This window comes from Sminthopsis crassicaudata, chromosome 2 (assembly GCF_048593235.1).
Source record: "Sminthopsis crassicaudata isolate SCR6 chromosome 2, ASM4859323v1, whole genome shotgun sequence".
NCBI lineage: Eukaryota > Metazoa > Chordata > Mammalia > Dasyuromorphia > Dasyuridae > Sminthopsis > Sminthopsis crassicaudata.
In genome coordinates, this window is record NC_133618.1 from 147619839 (window position 1) to 147644856 (window position 25018).

A 25018-nucleotide genomic window follows, 5' to 3' on the forward strand; every position below is an offset into this window, starting at 1 on the left:
TATATGCATTTATCTTCTGCCTAGCTGTCCTAAAAGACGGAGGTTACCAGAAGACACACAAGGACTAACACTTGGGACCTTTCTAGTTGCCTGGACATTACTAACTTTTCCACGTCTGTATTCCTATGAGGTGGTACAGGTTATATCTAATGGGATTTTAAGCATGCTTACCCATCCAGACTGTAAACTCCTTCAAGGTTGGATTGTCAAAGGCAAGGGTCAAGTCCCATGAGAATGAGTAGGGATTATATTTTTTCCTTTGACTCTAAAGTACTTTGGCCTGACATATAGTTAAGTATTTAATAAATACTTCTTATTGGGCAGACTGACAGAAACCTAAACATAGAAATAACCCCTAAGTCTGAGGCTTTTGACATTTATTTTGCTGAAAACAAGGGAATTCAGGAGACTGAGGAAGAACGTCCTCTCCCAATGGTAACATTTCAATTGAGGGTCTGAGACATTGTAAGGAGTGGAGATCAATGGTTGCCTCTTACCATTCTGGGAAAGGAAACAATCAAGTTGAGCCATTCAGAGAGTAGAGCACCCGCGCCTTCTGTCTCTCATCTGAGCCTCGCCTCGCTGGGATAACAGTAATTCAGCCTTTCCAGGAAAATGCTGAAAGAGCAGAACAATGAAGCAATGTCCTTCCCTTCTGAGAAAAGCTACTATGTAAATGTGGTGGAGTGTGTGTGTGTGTGTGTGTGTGTGTGTGTGTGTGTGTGTTGGAAAAAAAAGATGTTTCTCAAAAGAGGATCAGTTCTTTAATTCTCCTCAGAGTTTATGATCGTAGAGGACGTTAAAGTGAGAAGGGAACTTCGAGATCATTTAGTTCAGGGATCCCTAAGTTTTTTTGTGTCATAGGGCCCTTTTCACAGTCTGGTGAAACCTGTAGACCCCTTTCTCAGAATAATATTTTTAAATACATGAGGACCAAAGAGAACCAATTATCTAGAATATTATAAAAATTTGTTTTAAGTTCATGGACTCCAAGTTAAGAATCCCTTTTGTAAGTGGAGAAACTTTAAATTGGAGAAATTCCTAAAAGAGAAGACATGAGAAATCATGGACATGCCGGGGCTTTTGGGTGATAGGTATGGGTTGGGAGAGTTGGGTTCTAATCATTCACAAAGGATTTTTGTGATTGGAGTTGGGACAACTGGAAAGTGAACAGGACCAGAGGTGGTTGAACAAATGATGGAGTCCCAAAATTGAAAACGTCTTTAGGGTTATTTAAAGCCGCCTTTCCCAACCAAAACTCCACTTCTGGCTGGCAATTAGCAAAATTTCTACCAGACTTTCTACCCCCAAAATTCTCAGCAACTCACCAAGTGTGAGCCAGAAAGAAGGAGGCAGTGGAAGAATCACTACGTGATCTTTAAGACCTTTTTCTATAAACCCCATGAATGGGGGGGGGCAATGGCTTGTAAGAAAGTTCTAAGGTGTTGAACATCTCACAGAAGCAAGCATTAGCCCTAGATCGGTGGTTACTTTGTAGACAAGCAGTTGAGAAATACTGATTTAATGCTAACCATATGTGAACAATAATAGCAACTTGCTTTTCTATGGAACTTTGTGGTTTTCCTCACAACCAGAGGAGCAATGTGCACAATATTACTCCCTTTTAAGCAGCAGTTCATTCCCATACTCCCTACTCCCCCCAAAGTGGCCAATCAAACCTCTGCCTGAAGACCTCTAGTGACAGGGACTTTCCCAGGCAACTCTTTAACTTTTGAACTCTAATTATTAAGAATTTTTCTCTTTAGCCAAATTCTCTAATTTCTATCCATTTGGTCTTCATTCTGCTCTCCAGAGCCAGAGCCTTCTTCTTTACCCCATCACTTACATGCCCATATAAACCTGAAAACCCCCAAACCTTTGCCATCCCCAATCCCCAATGCCTTGATCATGATGGCAGGATATTGAGTCCCTTCACCATCTGGCTCAACTTCTTCTAAGTTATTAACATCTTTCCTAAAATGGTGACTCCAGCTGAAGTCTGACCGGGGAAAAGACAGTGAGTCTGTAATTCTTTCTTGTTGTGGACATTCTTTTTTTAATCATGAAGCCTAAGATCACATTAGAACAACAAACTGTCCAGTAAGATGAAATATAAAGGAGATAAATGCAAAGTCAACCACACTCATACAAATGATGTGAAGGAATTATGACTTAACAATGGTGGGTGTAAAAGACATTGCCTTCAGTAAACTGCAAGTGCCATGAATTAAGACGGGATATGTAAATGTTTAATAACCAACTCTCAGGAAAAAAAAAATCCATACACGGAACACACTTTTAAGTTTAATCTGCGTTATTAACATCTTCTTCCTAATTTTCTTAAGTGTAGACAATCAACAAACAATAAATCAAGCTGAAAATTTTAACTGCAACTTTAACACTGAAAATGGAAAAATCAGCTCTCTTGAACCAGTACAAACTGGCTTCAGCATACCGCTGGCTAAGAATATGACATGACAGCCAAAATAATTTAATGTTTCACTAACAGAGCTCCCAGATTGGTGGAAGTTCTTAACCCACTAGACTCTTGTTTTAGTCTGGCAACACTAGGTGAAGGACATTGATAAACCAGAGTGTAAACAGAGGAGGGCCACAAGGACAGCAAAGGGACTGAAACCATTTGTTTCTGAGGATCCATTGAAGGAACTGAGGCTTCTTAAACTGCAAGAACATTGTAGAGGTTTAAAGACAGCTGGCAAGTCTTGGAAGGGCCGGTCATGCAAAGAGACTGTTACTTGGGCCAACAGGGCAAGACCAGGAGCAATGGGCAGAAGTTAAAGAGAGGTAGATTTTGGTTGAAGAAGATGAAACAAATCTAAAGATTAGAGCTGTTGGAAAGTGGAATGGGACCCCTTGGGAGGTAGTTTTAAGTTTTTGCTGGAGCTTCAGTAGGACAAAGATTGAGAGCTAGAAGGGACCTTTGAGGATATCCAGTCCAACTTCTCTCCTCACTTCATAGATGAGGGGTAAAGCAGCTTGTCCAAGGTCATGTTCATTGGAAGTAGTAAGAGGGGGCTTGAGTCTATGTAGCTCTTGCAGTGAGGTGGTGTAAAGGGTGGAGCAATGGGCCTGGGGTCAGGAAGACTCTTCCTGTGTTCAAATTCGACCAAAGTTACTGTGGGACCTTAGACAAGTCACTTAGCTCTGTTTGCCTCATTTTCCTCATTTGTAAAATGAGCTGAATAGCAAACCACTGTAGTACCTTTGCCCAGAAAACTCCAAATGAAATCATGAAGTTGGACATGACTGAACCAACTAAACAACAAAATCAGAAGCATCTTGCCAAGAAAAATGTAGATAGGATTCCCATTCACATATGATTTGGGCTTGATGAAACTCTGAGGTCTCTTTCAGGGTTGAGGGTTTATGATTGCAGTAATACAATTCAGGATTATACAAGTATTTTTGATTTCATTTAAATTCCCAAGTCCTTTTCACACAAATTATCACCTAGTCCTTAAATTTTATATTTGGATCTTGACCTTACTATCCAACATTTTAGCTATCATGCCTCTTGCACGTTTGATAAGCATTCTATCTCTGAATTCATTCAAGTCACTGATTTAAGAAAAAAGTTGAATAGAATAAGGCCATGGCAGAGCACTGTACTAGAAACCTCTCCCAGTTTCACACCGGTCTCTCTTTACTCTGGGTCCAGGCTTAGAGAGCCAATCCAACCTTTTCCTTTTAGAGAGAAACAAGATCAGAGAAGAAATGGAATTTGCTCAAAGTCATGCAGCTGGGACTCAGATTCAACAATCTTGATTCCAAAACTGCCTCCCCCCATTTCCACAAGGACAGAGCGGGAGATCTAGCCTGACACAAGGGAGGATGGTAAGAACAGCTGACGTTTGTACGATGCTTTTTTACTTCCTTCAAGGGGTTTTCTGTGCCCGAGCACTCAGCTTCTATAAACTTGCCGAAGAGCCCAAGAATCCCTGCTCTAACATCCAGTGCAGACTAACTGGATCTATTCCTGATCCAAAGTGCTCGTGGCCCCCAGTGTGGAGTGCCCATAGCACCGGCCCAGGAGTGAGCTGCCTACCCCCTGACGGTGGGGGGGGGGGGGGAAGGAGGGGATCCAGCCTCTGCTGCCTCCAGAAAGTTAGGCCAGAGTAGTTTGGGTTAGAGAGGCAGAAATTTCCCAAAGTGACAGGAAGCGCTGAGCACGTCTGACCCCTGGTTCCCTTGACCGACTTTATAAGAAACCACCACCAAAGCACACAGTCTCTGGCTCCATGGAAATTGAGAGCAAGCAGAGGTGTCTTTATTGGTTTTTTATATTGTTTTAATCCAGGTGGTTCCAGTCAGTGCCCCTCCTGCCAGTGGGATTCCAGTCCTAGACTCTCCTTGTTCAGTGCCTTAGATGTGTCCTGGTGGCCATGAGAAACCCAAAGGCCCTGTATCTGTTGTCCCTCTGGTGCAGAGGGGCTGGACACGGCTCCTTGGCCTCTGGTTTAGGGCTATCGCCCACAAGTCCTCTCGAAGAGAATACACCTTTTTCTGCTTTTTTGTTAAGCAGTGTACCTCACACATGGACGCCACGGGCTGGGGAGACATTTTTGGAGTGAGTGCAGCCCGGCTGCCCCTGGAAGCGCCGGAGGCCCACCTATATCTGGGAGTGCTCTAATGCTCACGGTAGGAAGAGAAAGGAAGGGAAGGGCGCTCATGCACAAGGCCCTGCCTACAGCTTGGTGTTGAGGTGGAAGGAAGAGAGGTGAGGGGCTGGGTACGTTGGCTGCATGTGCCAAGTGGAGACTGGGTAGAGTCTGTGGCGGAGAGACCCATCAAAGGATGTGGGAGGGTAGTGCACCAGGCCCGCTGCCATGGGGGACGGGCTCGAAGCGGCAAGGAAGTGGGCAGGGAAAGCGGGGATCACCAGAGGACTGAAGGGGAGGGAGGCTTGGCCTTTCAGGGGATCAGACACACTGGCGAAGTTGAGGGGGAAACGCACCATGGTCCCCTTGTAGGCCTCCTGGGGGGGAGGCCCAAGGGTGGGGCCCAGCAGGTGTGGGAAGCCCAGGCTGTGCCCCGGAGGCTTCACCCCAGAGTCTTTGGGCTCTGCCTCCTTGAGGAAGGGAGACACGGCCCTCAGCTTTTTGCCGAGAGCAAAGCTTTCTTCCTCTAAGCTCCGCTTGCTGCGGGAGCCCGAGCCGGCCCCAGGGCTTGGGCTGCTGGGAAAAGTGGGGGGTGTGGAAGGCCCCTTAGGAGTGGCTTTAGCCATGGGGGGCACCCAGCAGGCTTTGGGCCGGGGGTAAGGGCTGTTCTTCCCCGCCCCGCCTTTGTGGAATGCTGAGGGGTGACTGGCGTCCCCACCCCACAGGAGCTGTGGCTGGCCCTCGAGCTTCCCCCCGTCTCTCCCGAGGAGCCTGAAGGGGGAAGCGGCTTCCGCCTCCTCCTTAGAACTGGGAAAGAAGTCATGGGGATGCCGGCTCACGGGTTTCAGCACTTCTGCAGGGTAAGCATGGAAGCAGCCGGTGAAGATGGGGGTGGAGAGATGGGGCTGGGCCGGGCCCCTGTCGCTGCCCCCCGGCTGAACGTCCTCCTTGGGACTGGGCGCGGGTTTCAGGGGTTCTTCGGAGCTAGCCAGACGATGGAGCAAGCAGGGCGGTTCCCGGGGGCTTTCCTCTGGAAGGCTCGGGCTCTTCGGCCCTTCTGTCGGGTAGATGACCGAGGGTCGCGTTGGACCCATTTCGGCAGCGCTCAGCCTGTGGTCGCAGGTCTCATCGCGGCACTGCAGGGCCTCGGCCTTGCTCACCTGGGCCAGGAGCTTCTTCTTGGCCAGGGGGGACATGATGCCGTGGGTTCCTTTGCAGTAGAAGCTAGAGAGAAGGCGTTTGTAGGCCTCGGCACAGCCTCCCGCTGCCTCTGGTCCTGTCGGGAAGGGCAGGGTGGCCATCCCCAGGGAAGGACCAGAGGGCCTGGCGCTGCTCTCAGGCTCCTCCTGGCCTGGAAGTCGAGCTGAAGAGGTTGCTTCTGGTTTTGTTTTATCTGCTATGATCTGGAACCAAAACAAACCAGTGATTAGGGTTGGAGAAGAATCCATGCCCTCTCCCCACCCCACCCCCGCCGCTGTGGTGGCAGGAGGCAGTGTGCCTGCTGTGGATGGCAGAGCATGTGGGCGCTGGGCAAAGGAGAAAGGCCCAGGGGCCCTGGTCTGGGGCCAGGAAGTGGTGTATGGGGGAAGGCTCTCACCTGGCCCCGCTCCTCCTTGGCTCTCTTTGGCTTCTCCACCACAGCTTCGTCCCCCTTGGGCTCCTTGGAGACCTTGTACTGTTTCCGAGGTTTGGTGGGGGGCAGCGGCTTATCATCTTCTCCCTTCAAGTGCCGAACGTAGGGAAGCACCAGCCTGGGGGGGATGTGGAAATGGGAACGTGCTCTCAAGCAGCCAGAGCCAGCCCACCGCGCTCCTCCCGCTCCCAGCCTGCCAGAGCTCCTGCTGCGGGGCTCCCTTACTTAGAAACTCCGTCAGGGACATCTCATCTGTCAGTCTTATTTTCCCATGGAATTAGAAGCTCCTTCAGGGAGCCTGAGCATGGGCCCTGACTTGCAAAAACAGCTGACATTTGTAGAGCACCTTAAGATTTGCAGAACACCTGACAGATATCTTATTGGATTCTCACCACCACTTTAGGAAGTAGGTGCTTTTATTATCCCCATTTTACAGATAAGGAAACTAAGGCAGATACAGTTAAGTGACTTGCCCAGAGTTCCTAGACTCAAATGAGTATGTCAATGTGTGTGGATGTATGTATATGTGTATATAAATGTCTTTTCTTAATTATGGCTTGCTTGGGAGAGGTAGTGGGGATGAAAGAGGGAAAAAAAGAATAAAGTAAAAAAGGTGTGCAGCAGAGAACAAAAGAACAATTTACAAGGAAGTAAAGCTATGAATATAATTTCTTCTGTTAATATATACTTTCTTAAATCGGTATTCGTTGTTATATATTTTGCATCCTCCCCGATGCTCTGCTGGGCACACTTTAATGTTCTCTTTTGTTTTGTTTTATTTTGTTTTGTGTTGCTGCTAATTCTGTTTTTCTTTTTTCTTATTCTGCTTCTTCAAATAAAATAAATTTGGAAAAAAAATAAGCTCCAGTCTTTCTTAACCCAGGCCCAGCACTCTCATCTACGCTGCTGCCTCGCTGATTCGGAGTTGTTCTCTCTCCTCTGAGCTCCTGAGGATTTTCTGCCTCTGGTGCTCATTTGACACTTAATGAATATTGTCTTTTTCACTTCTCAATTTCTCCCTCCCTGTCCTCTCCTCCCTAACAAGCTCACCAGTTCCATCGGAATCTGATATATCAGGTTCGGGTACTGGAAGGAACTAAAATTTATCTAATCCCGCAGTCCTTCACTTCCTTCAAAGTCCAAGTAATCCACCTCTTCCTTGAACTCTTCCCTGACCCTCCCGGATAAGAATGATCACTTCTTCCTCAGGTGTTTCACTCTAATTTCTGCATCCCCTTCATCGCTGTTCTTCCTTTGAGAGCAGGACAACGGGTGTTCCTAATGTCCAGCATAAAGCTTCACACATAGGTAGACACTGACTCACAGGTGTGGAAATGGATCTTTACGTCTCATCCCCTTCACCTGACTGTAATCCTCATGGGCAGCTCAGTGTGGGTAGTACGAATAGGGCACAGGGGCTTCGATATTGCAGGGATCTGGGATTTTGTTACAGCGTGCATCTCCTCCACCATCACAGATAGTAATGACTTGCTAACACCTGGTGGGGATCAGGAGGTGGTCAGTGCAGGAGCTGGCACCTGGGCTACTGTGGAAAGGAGCCGGGCGTTCCATGAGGTGCATGGGAGGAGGGGAACGTTCCAGACACACACATGCATAGAGACAGATTGGGGGCACTAGGGGCTGGCATCCAGTTTGATAGGGACAGAGTGAGTGGCGACAGTAGCACGGCCCACCTCAGAGGGCTGTTAAATACTCTCACATGGGAAAAAGAAAATGCTTGCTAACAATAAAGTGCCGTGTATAAACTCTTAGAGGCGGCCATCCTCTCTTCCCTAGCACAGCTACTCTGACACAGTGAGCTCGAGGCATTCTAGGGGGGTTTATTTTTGATGGCCTGGCTGATGGGGGCAGGGATTATCTGTATTTCTCACGGATCCCTGGAAACCGCTGGCTGAGGGTTGTACCCCCAGGGATGCTTCATGAATGTGTGCTGAAGTGAATCGGTTATCTAAGGGGCTTCGGTGGAACACCATCCAAACTAGATGCCCATGCGCTAAAAACTAAAGTGCTGCTCCCTATGCTTCTCTTAAAATCCTATGCCCTCTCATGAGAGTGCACAAAAAGGGCCCTTGTGGAGCATTCCTAAGTTCAGTCTCTTTTATTCCTGAGTGACAAGTCCCCCAGCCCACAGACCAGTGGGGGAGGGGCTGCAGCTTAGAGTGATCTCAAGGGGCCAGTCTTGGCCAGTGTGGCTGTGGGTACCTCTCATAGTGCCGACGGGTACAAGTGGCCGCGCTGGTACTGCCGGGGCTCCCGCCCAGTTCGTCATAGACATTCTTCCAGAGGCGGCGCCCAGTCACCTGAAACAAGGGGAAGGGAGTGAAGGGGACCCGCAGAAGACAGTGATGGGAGCTCTTCTCTTCGAGTTTGTGGCTGATCTTTTTGAACTTAGTGCCCTTTTGGAGAGTGCAAACAATCATACACCTTCTTCTACCTCCCTCCCTCCCGGAGTCAGGAACAGAGTGACTGAAGCAGGTCCGCAGAGAGGGCCCAGGCTGTGGACAAAGTGCTTATCGCATCAACTGGCTCTTCCCTGCCTGTCCCAGCGCAGGTCAAAGGCAGGACGGATTTTGTACACTCTCAGTTTTAATGGAAAAACTGCTGAAATTGCAGCCTATTTCTCCAGCAGAAGAGGGTTAGCTGTGGCTCTAGCAGTCCATGCTCCCCTCTCAAAAGGAGCCAACTGCAATGCTGACACAAGCAACTTCCTTGGGCATGGGGAGAGAAGGAACAGATGGGGGAATGGAGGAAAAAGCTGCTTTGGCCAGCAAAGTGTCAGTGGGTAAGTCAAGCTGTTGCCCACCCAGCATGCCTCAGGCCCCTCAGGATGAAGAGAGCAAGGATTCGGGCTCTAAGAACCTTCCTGCTGAAGCCTGCCTCTTTTCCCCTCCACCCCTCAGTCCTGGGCAAAAATGGAGGTGACTGATTGGGCTTTCCCACTCCCCAGGAAAGAGAGGCCAATGTTCCCCCCCCCAATCCCTCCTGTCTTCCCACTCCCGAGTTCCAGCAGAGAAGTTCACTGTGATCGCACTGGAAAGATCTGGGTTGGAAAGCAAAGCTAGAAGCAGGTTCCACATCCTCCTTCCCTCCCCCCGAACAAGTTCTACATGTTTTCGGGGAATGGGATGGAAAGACCTGCAAGGAGACCCACCCAGAAGGCTCCTTCCTTACCAACTCATAGGCTCCAAGTTTCTCCACAGCCTTGTAGATCTTCCACAGGTTAACTGGACAGAACAGAGGGATATGCCCAAGGGGTCAGAGTCTTGCTAGGGGAAGAAGGGGTATCTTCGGCCCTTTCCCATAACCCCCGAGAGCAGATCTGGGAGCCAACGAATCGACCCGGTTCCGAGTCAGTCCCTACCCAGCTCGGGATGTGGGTGGCCAGGCTTTGAGCTGTGCCCGGGAGCTCCCCCACCCCGGGGATGTGCCCCCTGCTCCCCGCCCGCCCTTTCTGGCCCAGGGACGCACTCTGCTTGAAGCCAAGGTGGGGCACCCTCTCGATAGGCGTGTGTCGCTCCTTCATGAACTTGTAGAGGCTGACCAGGAAGGCCTGCTCCTGCTCCCGCTCCCCGCCTGCTTCTGGGGACTCCTGGAGAAAGAACAGGAGGTGTCGGGGTGGGGTGACTCGTCCTCCAATGGAAGCCTGCCAGGCAGAGCCCCAGGTTCAGTAGATCATGGGGATGGAGGGCGCACAAGGGAGAAGAGATGGATTTGTAACATGTTCTTTCTGTTCCTGGTCTCAGGTGAGAAGCTGCTAGTTTCCTCTATCTCTGGGCAAGGAGATAAATGGACAAAAGAGTGTGGGGCCTCCAGAGAGCTACTCAATGGAGGAAGCCTTCAGCAGACTCTCTCCATGTATTTTGGGAACACAGTGAGAGAAGGAAGGGGTGCTTTGCTAAGATTCCCATTTCTGGAGTGGGAAGGCCGGGAATCAGGCACCAAGAACCAAGCACTCGGATATCATCATGGTGTGGAAGAAATCTCAAGAGGGACCTCTCTGAAAGCCTCGTGTGGAGAGGCTGACCCTGTGGCAAGGTCCAAGCAAGGAAGAAAGCATCCCATTCTAGTGGAAGGCAACCCCACGGGGACCCCCGCTGCCTATGAAAGATGGGGTCATGGAATGAGACTACAACAGGAGACGCCTTTGGAACTTCTTTGGGGCATCCATGCCAGTGAGACCCCCGGGGAGGCTCGTGTAGCTGCTGGGAGCCTGAGCTGCTTTCTTCCCTTGTAGGGCCACTGATGAGGAGATGATGGGAAGGGCCCCAGGCCCGGTGGGGATCCAGACAATAGTACGCTCCTGTCGCTCCTGCACCCCGGTCCTTCCGGCAGCCCAGATGGCACCTTTTCCAGTGGGTAAGCCTCGGCTGCGGCCAGCCTGGTGGCATCCTGCATGAAAACTTCATTTCTGGGTTTCCACTGACACGTTTCCATCTGTCTTGCAGGACTTTCGGTTTCCTTTCCCCAGGGATATTTCTGCTGAGGTTGTTCATCACTGCCCTGATTCTGTCTGGTTGTGGAGTGGTCAGGGCCCCGGCCAAAGCCAGAAACTCGGGGAGCCGCCATTCTTCTCCAAGGCTCAGGTGCAGAGCCAGCTTCAGAGCGGCCCTAGCTATGCGCGCTCCTGCTTAGGAGGCAAAGGCTTCCTCCACTGGGGACTTGGGAGAGTCCCAGTGATCCCACAGGGAGAAATTAGAGCGTGGGTGGGTAGGGCCAGGTGGACAGAAGCGATCTTCGGGAGAGGTCCCTGGGCCGCAGCACTACAGGCCGAGGCCCACCGCAGAGAGCCTGCTCCTCCTCCTCTTCTGAAAGACACCAGGGAGAGGCAGTGCCACCCTGGAGCCAACCCTTCTGCCCTCGTCCAGGGCTGCCACAGGAGTAGAACTTCCCTCGGGCCTCTGTTTCCTTTTTTCTCTGTGGGACTCTCTTTGAGTTTACCAGACCATTTGGGAAGCAGGGGATGGGAATCAGGAAAGGAAAGAAGGTCTGCAAGGACCAAAGGCAGGGGCTGAGGGGACTGAGAGAGTGGGCTGCGGAGGTCCCAGTGCAGGAGTAAGAGAAGGGGGCCCATAGAGAAGTCTGCTGACCATGCTGCAGTGGCCCCTGCCCACGACTAATTCCCCGACTTACCACGGGCTCTGTGGAACTCTGGCTCTCCTCGCTGTCGGCCTTGGGAGACGCTGGCTGCTCTGCAGGCTCACTGCCCTCCGACCGCTTTCTCTTCCCTTTGAGAGGAGGCGCTGCAGGGAAAAGCCCGAGACATAAGTGAGTGTGAGGCAGGGACAGAGAGAAGGTGGCGGCCCCAGGGGCTCTCAGAGGAAAGGCAGCGGCAGGGCTGGCTGCCCCCATAAGTCACCCTGGTCTCCCGAACATCGGGATCAGGCCCGGCCTGGTGGGGCCGGGCCCAGGTCTTTCTAAGTCCTTTCCCTTCCCCTGTGCTCTGTTTTCCAGCAGCTGAGACCACGCTACCCAAGCAGACATTTATAGAATGACGTTGTCTGGCCCAGCCCAGCTCACTGTACCCTCCAGGTCTCCCATTCCTTCTCTGCATCTGCAAACCAAGGGAAATGGTCCCAACCTTAAATTTCCTCCTCCTCCATCGGTTCCTCCCTCCTCCCAGCCCTTCCATCTCAACCTTCCTTTCCCCAGTCACTGTGACTTAAATTCAATTATGTTCAACAAACACTGATTAAATGACTACATGCAAAACTGCAGAGAGAAAGACAGAAACATAAAGTCCCTGCCCTCCAGTCACTTATGTTCTGTGGGAAGGGAAAGGCAAGGAAGGAGGGAGGCTGGAGCAGCCACTTCCTCGTACACAAGGAAAAGCAGGGACTACAAGGATTATGGAGTAAGTAACCATCACTGATGGCTGCTGGATCAGGAGCTGGCCCACGGGCTGCACTCTGGAGAAGGCTGGGGGTGAGGTGAGAAGGCGATGTGCCCCAGGTGAGGGGGCCGGTTCCTCAAAGGCAAGGAGCTGGGGAGCAGAGTGCTAAGTATGGGGACAGCTGGCCGGCTGTTCTAGTTGATAGAACAGCAGCAAGTCACAGGACTGAAAGCTCAAACCTCCCCCAAAATCAGAGCACCAGTGGCAGGGGCGGGGAAGGAGAATGAGGGGAAATCCTAATCTCAGTGTCCCTGCCCAGCCTGAGGGCACCAGGGGCTGCAGGCCGAGCTCGGAACAAGAACCCCAGAAATGTCCTGGCCCTGTGCCTACAAAGCATGGCCTCTTGCCTAGCAAGCTAGACTTCAAAAGGTCTGGCTTCAAACGCCACCTCTGACAGTCATGAGGTTTGGGGCCCTAAGCAAGAACTGAAGTTCTCTCATCCTTGGTTTTCTCATCCATAAAATGGGACCACCAACATCTGGAGGACTTGCCCTTAACAGTTTTTTCAGGAGACAAATGAGATATTTGAAAGGTACTCTGGAAACTTTAAAGTGCTATAGAAATGACACATTATCATCATCACCATAGCAAACATTTCTATGGCACTTTACAAACACCTCGTTTGAATCTCACAAGCCTGGGACGTAGGTGCTATTATTATCCCCGTTTTACAGTTGAGAGAACTGAAGCAGACAGAGGTTCAGGGTCTTACTCAGAGTCAAGCAACTAGAAAGCATCTGGGGCCCTATTTGAACTTGGGGTCTTCCTAATTGCAGGCCCAGCACTCTGTCCACAGTGCCACTGAGCAGCAACCCTGAGCAGATTGGGAGAGCACAATTATCCTTTTCAAAGCTCTGCCACACCTCCTATCACACTGGGCCTTTAGTAAGCCTGTGAGGTAGATAAAAGTGGTATTGTTAACCCCATTTTACAGACGAATAAACAGAGGTCTGAAGAGGTAGTTTAGGCCAAGAGTTGCCCAAATACAAGAATGCTACCATTGCAAAAATATAACTTCTGCCATAAACAAGTAACTTGTCCAAGGTCACACAGTCAGTTGATAGCAGATCTGGGATCAATAGGAATAATAGCATTTATATGTTTGCGAAACACTGTACAAATATTGTCTCACTTGACCCTTAAATAGCTTTATGACATAGGTGCAATTATTATCCCTGTTTTATAAATGAGGAAACTGAGCCTCGTACCCCACAACTATTTAAATTTCTGAGGTCATATTTTAATTCAGGGCTTTCTGACTCCAAGTCCAGTGCTTCTACCCCAGTGGTCCTCAAACTTCCTAAATAGGGGGCCGGTTCCCTGTCCCTCAGACTGTGGGAGGGCCGGACTATAGTAAAAAGAAAACCTCACACTGTCTCCGCCCCTCAGCCCATTTGCCATAACCCAGCTGGCCACATAAACATCCTCAGCTGCCGCATTTGGCCCGTGGGCTGTAGTTTGAGAACCCCTGTGAATCTACCCCCTGCTCTATCCAGATCTCCTCTCCCTCCTCTCCATCAGACCTTTCTGTCACTTACATCCCTAAATTATTACAGTTTGGGAATTTCTGCCACTTAATCTCCTGACTGCTGTGAAGTTTCCTCAACTTGCCTTGCACCATTCCACCCTGAACAAGAGGCGAATCCTTTAGGATCTCACCATGCACTGGACATGCACTCAGATTTATGGGTGGTGGAACTTTTGAAGAAAGAGCCTCCTCTCAGCCCATGATTGTTCATATTATTACTGTAACTATAATTGCAATTACTATTTTAAAAATCACATTCACAAAATCTAGAGGAAATGCCAAAATAAACTTGGAGAGGAAATGTGTACAGAGGCTCAAGGGGGAATGGAAAACTGAGGTCCTGAGCCATGGAAGACCAACCTTTTTGCCTGCCTGTTCATGGGGAATCAAGCATCAACACTATGGCTTCTGATTTCTGAACTTGGAAGTACTTTCAACCTTGTCACATTTTTGCTCCTTTCTCAGTGTCTCCTTGTGAAGTGAAGCAAGGAAGACTGTGAAGCTCTGGGTCTTACTTACTGGTGGATTTGTGGGACTTTCCCAGTGACCTCTTGCTGGTTGCTCCTTTGCTTCTCCCCACACCCCCATGATGTCCTCTACCACTTTTCCCCCACATAGCCATTCCTGAGCTAACCTGGGATTTCCAGTCTCTAGCTTCTCCCACCTGTTACCCAGGGGTATGATATGGCTCCCTGTACTCCTTAAAGGTACTGTCACTAATTAGAAAAATTACTTCATCTCTCTTGGCCTTGTTTTCTCCATGTGTAAAACCAAGAAGTTGGAATAGATCTTTAAATATCCTTCAATTAGGACATTCTACATTCTATGAATCTACTCATCTGTCCAGTTAGAGAACAACACAGGACTGCAGAATTCAAGTCACTCAGACATGGGTTCACTAGTCTACACAGATATAATCTTAGCTGCTGGATGAAGACGAATTCAGAAAAATCAGAAAAATCTTCTCCAGTTTATAGAGCCAAAACTAATATCTAACACCCTGATCATACTCTCCTTCCCAGGGTGAAGGATGCATTGCTCTTTCTCCATTACTGATTTACTTCTCTTTGGAGCTAACCCAGTCATGTGGTGCTAATGTGTAGATTGGGCATCAGTAATTCTGGGTACAAGTTGTAGCTCTACAACTCGCTAGTCATGTGATATTATGTAATCCCTGGACCTCTTGGAGCCTCAGTTTCTTCATCTGTAAAAATCTCCAGGGGGACTTTAAAAGTCAATTACACAGCTCACAGCCAGAAGAGAAATGCCCTCCACAGCATCCCCAAATGTTCATCCATCTTCTGCTTGAAGACTTCCAGTGATAGGGAAGTCGTTACCATCAGCCCCTCTCAAGATATTCTAGTCTGAGACAATTCTTAATTTGTAAGCACTTTTCCCGGTGCTGTTCAGCTCTAGCATTCTATTGCTTCTGGGCTTTGTGTCTGAACTCTTTCCTCATTTTCTTCCCGTCATTCTCTGACTCCCATTTCACCTTCAGCCTTAGATTAGGAAGCAGATTGTCCCTAAAGTTTGGAAGTAGAGCCAACTCTCTAAAGCTCAGAGAAACCTATCCCCCAGCACCACCCAGAGTTAGAGAAGGAAAAGAATTCTCTCCTGGGTCCAGTTACTGCTTCTCTTCTCGGCCTCTGATTTGACGTTTTGTGACATTAGACACCAGCTTCTTACTCTTAGTGTCTCAATTTCCTCATCTGTGATGGGGGAGAAAAAGCCTTGCTCTGCCTAGAGTTATGCACTTTAGATCACTTCGTTTTAAGATCCTGAGAACAAAGACAATGATGTAGCCCACAAAATCCTTGAGGACAAGGATTTTTATTTTGTTTTGTTTTGTCTTTATAATCTTGACCACCTAGCACAGTGTCTTATTTAATAAATATTTATTGAGTTGGATAAAAAATACTTTACAAACATGTCAGATATGGCTCCAAAAATCTCCAGATTTTCCTTCTTTTCCAGGTAGGGAACCAAGGTACAGAGTAATTAGAATATAATGCAATTTGTTAAGCATCTACTCAATTAAACATTGATTAAGGGCCTACTATAAGTAGAGCAAGTTAGTGTTGGGATAAGATGGGAGTCTAAAGTTGAATAAAGCCCAAAGTCTGAGTTCTGGACCAAGTATCCAGCTCTCTCCTCCCTCCTCTCCTCCCCTCCAAAGTTCCAGTGCATAATCTATATCACTTTGCAGAATTTACTTAAGGCACAGGGATGGTAAGATCAAAGACTGAAAGCCAGATGGGACCTTGGAGGACACCTATTCTGATCCCCCATTTTACAGGTTAAGATAATGCAGGGTCCTTTCCTGGAGAGGATTTGTGTCTCTGATTCTCTGAGGCTAAGACTTGAGGGAGGATTCCAAGATTCTAAGACCAAAGTCCTAAAGAGGTTCGTTTCAATAACATATTCCATCCAAGGACACTCTGTGCATGTGTGCAAGTCCCTGTGCACATGGGGGTAGGGCTGGGGACCCCCCCCCAGCAGAAATCTCATTTCATACACATTCTCTAAGCCACTCTCAGGAGAACTATAAAGGACAGTAAAATTAATCTGGCCCACAAAGGGTTGCAACTGCCAGAAACCTCCTCCTTTGACTTTCCAGAAATGACCTTTGCAGACATTGGTAGAAAGGTAGGAATAGCTCAGGACCCTCACTTGACAGGAGTTACAAGGGATATCAAAATACTTCTCATCACTACCTGCTCTTTCCCTGGATCTAATTTCCTTCCACCCTCCCCAGTGCTCCTCTCCCCTTTCCTCCCTTCCCCCATCATGCACACATACACTACCACACAGTCACATTCATGCAAAGAATGTAAAGCCTTCAGTGAGAACAGACAGAGGCTAAATTCCTCCCGGAGTAATAATAACCCCCTGCTACCCCCACCCACCATGCAGCGGTTCCAAGAATCTGGCCTCCTCCCCCACATTTGTCCAGAGTGGTCACTGACAGGGTCCACGGCTCCAATCCTACTCCTCACTCTCCACAAACATCAGCCCAGCCCCATCTGCGGCCCAGGCCTAGCTGGCTTCATAAGGGCAGTATCCAGGCCTGGGTCAGCGAAGAAGTCTAACTGAGAGCAGGCTTAGCAGGCAGGACCCACCAGACATCTGAGGGTACCTGTCAGGCTATTCTGAGGGGTGCAGCCAGGCCATCATTGGCCTTGAAAGCAGGAAAACCTTTCCTAAATCCTCTGGTTCCCTCGGCCAGTGGTAAGAGGAGCAAAAGGGCCTCCAGGGATGAGCCAATGGCCAGGTCTGAGGGCCGGAGCCAAGATAGAAACAAAAAGTAGTCAAAGAGAATGAAGGGTCCCACAAAGTAACCTTCCATCGGCTCCATTTGCTTCCAGAGCTGGAAGCCCCAGTCTAGAATTCCTTGCTGTCACCTGGTCCTACTCATTGCTTTCCTTCACTTTCTGCTTAAAAGATCTGCAGTGAGAGGATACATTTTTCTCTTGGGGGAATAGATGTAATTATTAGTGACAGAGTCATTGCGGGGCTTTTCTCCAGAAGTTGTTTGATAATATGCAAGTTTCCTTAACAGAGCTGTATGGATTACTCCACCCCATATCAGTTACCACCCTGGAAAAGAGAACAGGATCCTGGGAAATGAAACAAGGCAGATGCCTTCTTTTTCACTGGGGGAGGCGGAAGGAGACAAGGAGGAGGGATGATGACTAGAGACTTCTTAGTTAGGGTGGTTTGGATAATATGATACTGTCCAGGGAGAGATCTTAGCCCAGATAGAAAGAAGGAAAGAAATAAACATTTATTAAATGGCTACCATGTGCCAGGCACTATATATACTACATGTACTACATGCTTTAGAAATGTTATCTCATTTAAACTTCACAACAACCCTGGGAAGTAGATGTTCTTGTGATTCCTGTTTTACATTTGAGGAAACCTACTTTGCCTAGGATCACACAGCTAATAAGTGATCTCAGTCACATTTGAACTCAGGTCCTCCTGACTCCTGGCCCAGGCATCTTCCAGTGTGCTACCCAGCTTGTGAGAGATGGGGGCGGGATGAAGGGTAAGGAGAAATAGGAGGGAAAATTGCTTCATAACACATGTGAGATAGCCATTGAATTAAGTTTAACACATATTTGTGAAGAACCTATTATTTATGATGTTCTGTGAAAGCTATTTGAAAAACAAAGATAAAATACAACGCAAGTCTTGTCCTCAGAGAGCTTGCTGTGTCAGGAGAGAGATAAGATACATAAATAACTATAATACACATTAGAACATGGTAAATACAAAGGTTAGAATCCCCAAAAAAGTGGTTAAGAGGAATCTGAGGAGGGAGATATCAAATCCAATTGGAAGGTAGAGTATGGTAGGGAGAGGAGGAACAATGGGAAACCTTCAAGGAAGAATTATATCATATGGGAAGGGGAGACTTCAAAAGATGAGGATAGGATGGGCTCTATTCATCTACTGAATTTTGTCCAGGACCACTCTTGGTCCAGACAGCAGAAAAAAGTGATAGACTTTCAATATACAGTCTAGAACCTCAACCTCCTGGTAGGATAACACTTTAAAAATAAGGTTGAAATATGAGCAAATATGAGAAGGCTGGAAAGCATCCCTAAAGTTTGAATGAGAAAGGAAGTATGGATCCTTAAAACTCTATTTTGCCATTCACTTGAACTCTCAATTTCTTGATGCAAAATGAGGAATTGGACTATGTGGTTTCTATGGTGCCTTCAAACTCTGACATTCTAGTATTTCAATGACCCAAACAGAAGACAGTAAGAAATAAAAACCAGGGAACTTCTTTTTCCAGTCTTAGAAACTTCATTTTCAATTTTAATTATCCAGTTGAATCAAATAAGCACTAAGTACTCACTTTGTGCAAGGCACGATGCTAGCTGGGCATTAGGAGTACAAAGAAAAAACAGCAACAGTTTCTGATCTCTAGCAGCTTACATTCTATCAGAGGGACACATATAAACAAACAGATACATGTATAACATGATAATTTCAGAAAGCCAGGAGGATAAGGAAAGGCTTCCTGATGGAGGTAACATATAAGCTAAGCCTTTGAAGGAAGTTAAGGACTACAGTGGAGAGTACAAAGCTTGAGTGGGGAAGCCTGAGTTAAAATTTGACTAGACAGTTACTAACTGTGACTTTGGGCAAGTCACTTGACCCTGTTTGCCTCAGTTTCCTCATCTGTAAAATGAACTGGAGAAGGAAATGGCAAATTACTCCAAGATCTTTGCCAAGAAAATACAAAATGGGGTCTTGGGAGTAGGTCTTGACTGAAATGAGTGAACAAGGGAACAAAAGCAGAAATAAAGATAGAAGCAATTCCAGGAATGAAGGAAGGTAAGAACACTTTGCACTTTCATATTATTCACATTTTCTCCAAGGAAACCATAGATGTCCATTGACCTTCACAAGGTCAATTTACTCACAAAAAACCTTAAGAGGTAGGCAGTAGCATTATTACCCATTTTATAGAAGAGGAAACTGAGACCCAAAGTCACTGGGATGACTTATTGGAAAGAGTGCTAAATTTGAATTTAAGATATATATAAAGATATATAAATACGAACCTCTATTTTTTTTGGGCAACCATTTTTTCATCACTCCCTCAGCCTCAGTTTCCCCCAGAAAATAACAGGTTGGATTAGAAGATGTCTAAGATCCTTCCTGGCTCTAGATCTAAGAGCTTCTGAAACACTCAGGATCCTATCTGGAATGAAAGACCCTTGTAGTATTCACTTGAGACCAAATTCTGTGCTTTATAGAGTGGCAGATAACAATCTGATAAATTAATCTGTAATTAATGGACCCTCCCAGCTTTTCTTCCCCTCTAGATGACAGGAAGGAAATGATGCATTCTTTCTAGAAAAGTCAGCCCCTAGGAATCCTGAGTCAGTGATGACAAATTAATGGTGATAATAAATAACAATAATAATACCAGCAGTCTACTCCACCCCCCCATGCACCCAGAGGCTGTTGATTTTAGTTCCTCTTGGCCTGCTCCTCAGCTAAAACAAAGAAATTCTTTAGGCTAGCAGCTCCCCGACAAGCCTGCAGGAGTCTCCTCCCCGGGCTGCCCCATGACCACAGCCTCTTGGGCAAGAAATCCGAGGGCCACGCTGACTCTTAGCAGCAATACTCCCTACCCTGCCCCCTCCCACACCCCTCGGTGGGCACAGCTGGGCTTCCTTTATTGGGACTTTATCATAGTACTCTAAAACAGGGACATACAGCCCAGCAGGAGCCCAGAAATCACGGAATCACTGAGCTGGGAGAGGCCTTTGAAATCCCCCACTTCAACTCTGGGGTTTTACGAAAGAGACAACCGAGGGCCTGACAGGTGAGGTGATTCTGTGTAAATTCGCGCAGCGAGGGAGGGAGCCGGTCGGGGTCCGAGAGGTCAGCGCAGGTTCTCCCCCATGCACCGGGCTGCCTGTGAGTGCCCAGCAGCCTCAGGAAGAAACCCGGAGCCAAGCACACTCCCTAAAAAGGGAAAAGCTGACTGACAGAGAGGAAGCCGGGGGTACGCGCGTGGAGTTGTGTTTGTGTCTGCGCGTGTTTGTTTGGGGGGGTGGGGCAGGCAGGAGAGGGTGGCCACTTGGGAAGTCGGGAAGAAAAGGATGGAGGGATACCCAAGTCAGGAGATTACAACTTTACATTTGGGGTCTTTCCCAACCCCTCTCACTCACTGTAGCCAGGACAAACTCAGCGTCCCTGTCCCCCACCCCAGGTGTCCTTCGAAGTGCAGGAGTCCTAATGAAGGAAGGCGCACTCCTTCAGCCCCCTCAGAGGCTGGCTGGCTCCCCAAAGTCTGTAAAACGTTGCTCTTGTTTCTCACCGGAGACAACAGGTAATGACGAACCCCGAGGGGGGTCACTGAGACAGAAACTGTGGAGATTCTGCGGGAGGCCCCGGATCATGGATCCCGCGCTCCGTCACCTGGGCTCCAAGCCCCCGGGCCAGGAAGCGCTGGGGCCGCGCCTCTCCTCCCCACTCCCACGCACCTGACCCCGCCCCGCCCGAGCCAGCCCAGCCGTCCTCCACCCCCCTCCTCGGCGCTCCCGAGGCCCAGAAACAAGCGACAGGGGCTTCTGTTCCCACCAGTTGGACTTCGTCTCCGGGCAGAGAAGCACCTGTTCTTTGGCTCCGCGGCCGCCTGGCGAGCCACGACCCCCTGAGCCCGCCTGCCGACCCCCCTTCTTCTCCCTCGCCTCCCTCATTCCCCCCCCCCTCCGCCCCTCTCCGCCTCCCTTTGGCTCCTCTAGGCTGGGGAAACTCTGGCGCCGGGACAAGAAAACAAAGAACTGCCGCAAACCCGTGCCAGCCCGGCGCCTGGCCGGACGCGGAGGGGGAAAGGAGAGGGGGAGAAGGAGCGCGACCCTCCTTCCTTCCCTGGCCCCCCCGGCCCCGGCCCGCTGCCCGGCTCCCTCCGGAGTCCGAGGGACTCCCAGACCCCGGCCCCGCTCGCGATGCCTGGCTCCCTCCGGAGTCCGCCGGCCTCCCCGGCCCGGCCGCCGGGGGACAAGGCGCTGAGTGCGCTCTCTCCCTCAGCCCCCGGGCGGCGGGCGCGGAGCTGGCGCTGCAGCCACTTGGCTCCGCCGCAGGTGCGGACCCTGCCAGCAGAGATAGTGCACTTAGATTCCGTAACAGAGATCGCTCAATCTCAGGTGAACTTCAACTCAATCAGAACATCCTCTCTGTGGGCCTTTGTTCCTCGCCTCCCTCCCTGTCTCCGGTCGGCGTCTTCGCCTCGCGGGGACGCGTGAGAGTTAAGCCGGCGAGGTGGAGGACATTCGCTCCTCTCCCGGGACTGCCAGGCCTTGTGGGGGGGGGGGGGGGACGGGGGGGGGCGGGGAGACGGTGACTGCCAAAAAGGTCAGCACACTTCTTGGCCGAGGAAGGCACAGTGGATTCTTCAAAGTGCATTGAGCAAGTTCTTAAAAAACACCCGCAGAGTCACTTTCAGGAAATGACCCGCTGCAGTGGAAACGGCATCATGCGTGCGTGCGCCCTGCGAGAAGTCCCTTTAACCCTTCTCGTGCCCTGGGGAGCGGCGGGGATTTCTGGGCAGGCAAAGATTGCGGGGGGAGGGGGAGAAGAGGAGAGGATGGGGACGCGGCGGGGGGGGGGGGGAAGAGAGAAAGAGAAAATGATGGGGAAGAACGGGGGGGGGAGAAGAGATGGGGGAGAATGGGCAGAGAAACTGTTGCTGACAGCTGTCACAACAAATTAGCTGAGAACAGCTAGAGATTCAAACCGCAGCAGGAAGTGGGATGACAGAATCGTACAGTACTTGGTAAATTTCAGTAGAGAGACAGAAAAAAAAAGTTTCAAGACAAATGCCTGGGAAGCCCCTCGCTGCCAATTTTTTCTTTTTTTCTTTTGTTTGAAAGGAGGGGCACCCCAGCACACACTCGCGTACAGACGCACGCGCGCACGCGTGCACACACACACGCACACACTCACTCATCGTGCTTGCTGGTGAGAAACGGGGGAGTACCTGGCCAGGGGGACCGAGAGCCGCGGGCCAGCTCCGGGGGAAAGTGGCCCAGAATCCGGGCTGGCACAAGCCTCACCGCCCGCGATTCCAGGTCAAAGGTTCTCTCCCCCCCTTTCCCCCCCCGGCTCCAAAAACAGGACTCGACATGTGGAAACTGGGGCACATTCCCCCCCGAAAGTCCTTTCCTCTCCCCGCACCCCAACAACTCCCAGGAAAAGCGCAGTTACACGAACTTCTCCCGCTGAAACTTTCTCCCTCCTCCCCACCCCGGACCCGAGGAGCCCGCCGGGCACCTCGGAGGGCTGTGATAGGTCTCGGGGAGAGGAGACGCTCCGCTTACCCATGGCCGGAGTCGGCTCGGCTCTTCTCGGCTCGCTCAGTGCCCGCTCCGCTCTGTCTCCATGTGACCCTCCAACTCCGGAGCGCAACTGACCCAGCTCCGAGCCACCCTCCCGGCCAGCCTCGCTGGCAGGCCCCGCCCCCGCCTCGGAGCCCGGGCACGGGCCCCGCCTGTGGGCTCCAGTTGGCCAGTCCCGCTGTACCTCCAGAGCCGAGGCCCACCCTCCGTGCCCAGAGAACCCTGGGAGCTGTAGTAGCTCGAACTTCCCCTTTCCCTCGCCCAGCCATTCACGCCCCTAAAAAAGGACCGAGGAGCCAGGGCCCAAACTCCTGCCCCGGCCCCCGCAGGGGAGTGCGGTGGTGTCTGAGGGAGCTCTTCACTGCCACTCCGTGCCTCAGCGTCCCCGCTGCAAAGCAGGCCCTAATTCTGTGGGTGCTTGAGATCTCAAAAACCGGGATTCCAGAACTGAAGGGATGGAAGAATGGCTATTCTGCTTCTCCATGGAGAAACAGTGCCCTCGGCTCTGATAGGGCCGCGGTAAACACAGAGAAGTGCAACTTCCTCTTAACAAGTGCCTACTGTGCGCAAAACACGTCACGGTGTCTACTGAGACCATTTCAATATCAAGAAAAATCCCTAGCATGTTGGGTGGACACCCACCCCCACCCCTATCCCCCATGGTGAATCTAGGACTGGATGTGGACAAGAAATGCAATCTGCAGTACTGCAAAAAGTACTCGCCTGAGATCATAGTTTACCTGAATTACGTGGCACGTACCATCCTAAACTTTGTATTCCGCCCCACCCCCAAGCCTAAAGCTAGGGTCCTACACACAGTAGGCACTTGCTGAATATTTGGTGACACTCCGAGCTCGTTTCATTAGTAAAAATAGCAGTTCAGAACACACTTTCCCACAGTCGCCAAACATGGAGGTTCATTCCCAGCCTTTGCACAGTCCCTTTTCCATCGGAATTCAGTCTCCCCACCTGAACATCATAGATCTAATTCTCATATCCATTAAAGCCAGCTCCCAAAGGAGACCTATCCTGTCCTCTTTAGTTATTGATTGTCCCAGTTATTCCGATTGCCTTCTGCATTTGTTTTATATTTATTTCTGGATGAATATATTGTTTCCCTTCAAGAAAGTATAAAAATCCAAAGTGCCTATCTCTTGTTCAGAGTAGGTGTTTAATAAATGATGTACAACGGAACTGAATGTATCTGAAACATGATGTGATTTAGAGCAGACTTCTTCAAGCTCCAACAATCTGAGCCTGGACCTTTCCAGAGCAACAGACCAAGTAGAAATCTTGAAATTCATTATCCTCAGCAAATATTTTGGGGAATGCTACTATTTATGTGCAGGGCTTCTGAATGGGTGTGGCACATGACAGTGACATTCTTCCATTAGCACACTAATTTGCACTACCATTATTTACACGGATAGAATAAGTACGTTGTCTCCTTATGTCATATTAAGTATTATTCTTATCATCATTCTTTAAACATCCTATCAAATGTGGAACATGGACATCCTCTATAGATCTCACATAACATTTTGTTTTGCATCTCTCTGATGCACATGTAACACATTCCTGTATATTACAGTTATCTGGATTTGTGGATTATCCTTCTACCAGAGTGGGAACTCCATGAAGGATCTTGCCCAAAATGTGTGTTTAGCGTGATGCTGCGCCAACAGGCTGGTCTTAACAAATGTTTGTTATGTTGGTATCGTATCATTTCAGTAGTAATAACGGTTTGATATCTTTGAAGAGACAGAAAAACTATAGATATTGGTCATATCCGGGACGCCCGAAGACAGAAGAATAAAGCCACCAGTGGGGTTTCTAAGAATGTCTTCTCTAGAGCACCATGCATGCAGTAGGTGTTAAGGACTCACTGTGTGTAAACTTTTTTTGTGAAAGAACTTATGACTGTACATCCCCTTGGAAAAGTTGCAGATTGTCAGGTCTGGGATTCAGTGTCCACCCTCTGCCATCACTCAAACAAATCGCTGAGGGAAGGAGGATTGTTTAAACCTCACTGGAGGCAAGAGAGAGATCAGGGTTTGAGAGAATTAAGAAAAGTTCCTAGAGGAGATAAAGATAACAAAAGTTTACATATTTACACAGCGTTTTATGGTCTCCAAATGCTTTCTTCTCTTCGCTCCTGCGGGAAAGGTTATCAGCACAAGTTTACACTTTACAGGAGAATATGGCCTCTAGAGGATTTATGTGGCTTAGGGTAGTGGAGGGGAGGGGACTCTAAATTCCGTTCATAAATGCGGATGATGGTGTTCTGTCTGCTCTGCCGGCTGAGAATCAGGCCTTGGTTCTGCTCACCACAGTGCTGAGGGTCCGGGTAAGTCCCTGCGGTCACCTCCTAACCTGGTTTCTACCACTGAAGAGAGATGAAAAAGACATTCTTTCAGAGAAGGGAAGGACCTCAGAGATTATCTAACCACAGAATCA

The 25018-nt window shown here is 49.4% G+C and overlaps 1 protein-coding gene across 2 annotated transcripts; it reads right to left on the reverse strand.

Annotated features, from left to right (window-relative positions):
- Positions 1-4260: 4260 nt before the first annotated feature.
- ARID5A (AT-rich interaction domain 5A) lies at positions 4261-22696 on the reverse strand. Of its 2 annotated transcripts, XM_074287594.1 has the most exons (7): positions 22544-22696; positions 11404-11513; positions 9742-9862; positions 9445-9497; positions 8476-8573; positions 6217-6370; positions 4261-6022 (listed from the first exon to the last, which is right to left on the reverse strand). In XM_074287594.1, exons 1-7 carry the CDS (start codon positions 22545-22547, stop codon positions 4706-4708), a joined length of 1857 nt encoding a protein of 618 aa, XP_074143695.1. In that variant the 5' UTR covers positions 22548-22696; the 3' UTR covers positions 4261-4705. The 2 variants fall into 2 exon arrangements, with proteins under 2 accessions (XP_074143695.1, XP_074143694.1); XM_074287593.1 differs by lacking the exons at positions 9445-9497; positions 9742-9862 and having other exon boundaries at positions 22544-22673.
- Between the last annotated feature and the right edge of the window lie 2322 nt (positions 22697-25018).

What these genes read in the sequence shown, in the direction of transcription:
- ARID5A (XM_074287594.1), bottom strand. An exon ending in AACTTGGAGCCTATGAGTTG is followed by an intron (nt 8,574 to 9,444) that starts GTAAGGAAGGAG and finishes CCCTTGTTTCAG; the next exon opens with GTGACTGGGCGCCGCCTCTG. An exon ending in CCAAGGAGGAGCGGGGCCAG is followed by an intron (nt 6,023 to 6,216) that starts GTGAGAGCCTTC and finishes TTTTGGTTCCAG; the next exon opens with ATCATAGCAGATAAAACAAA.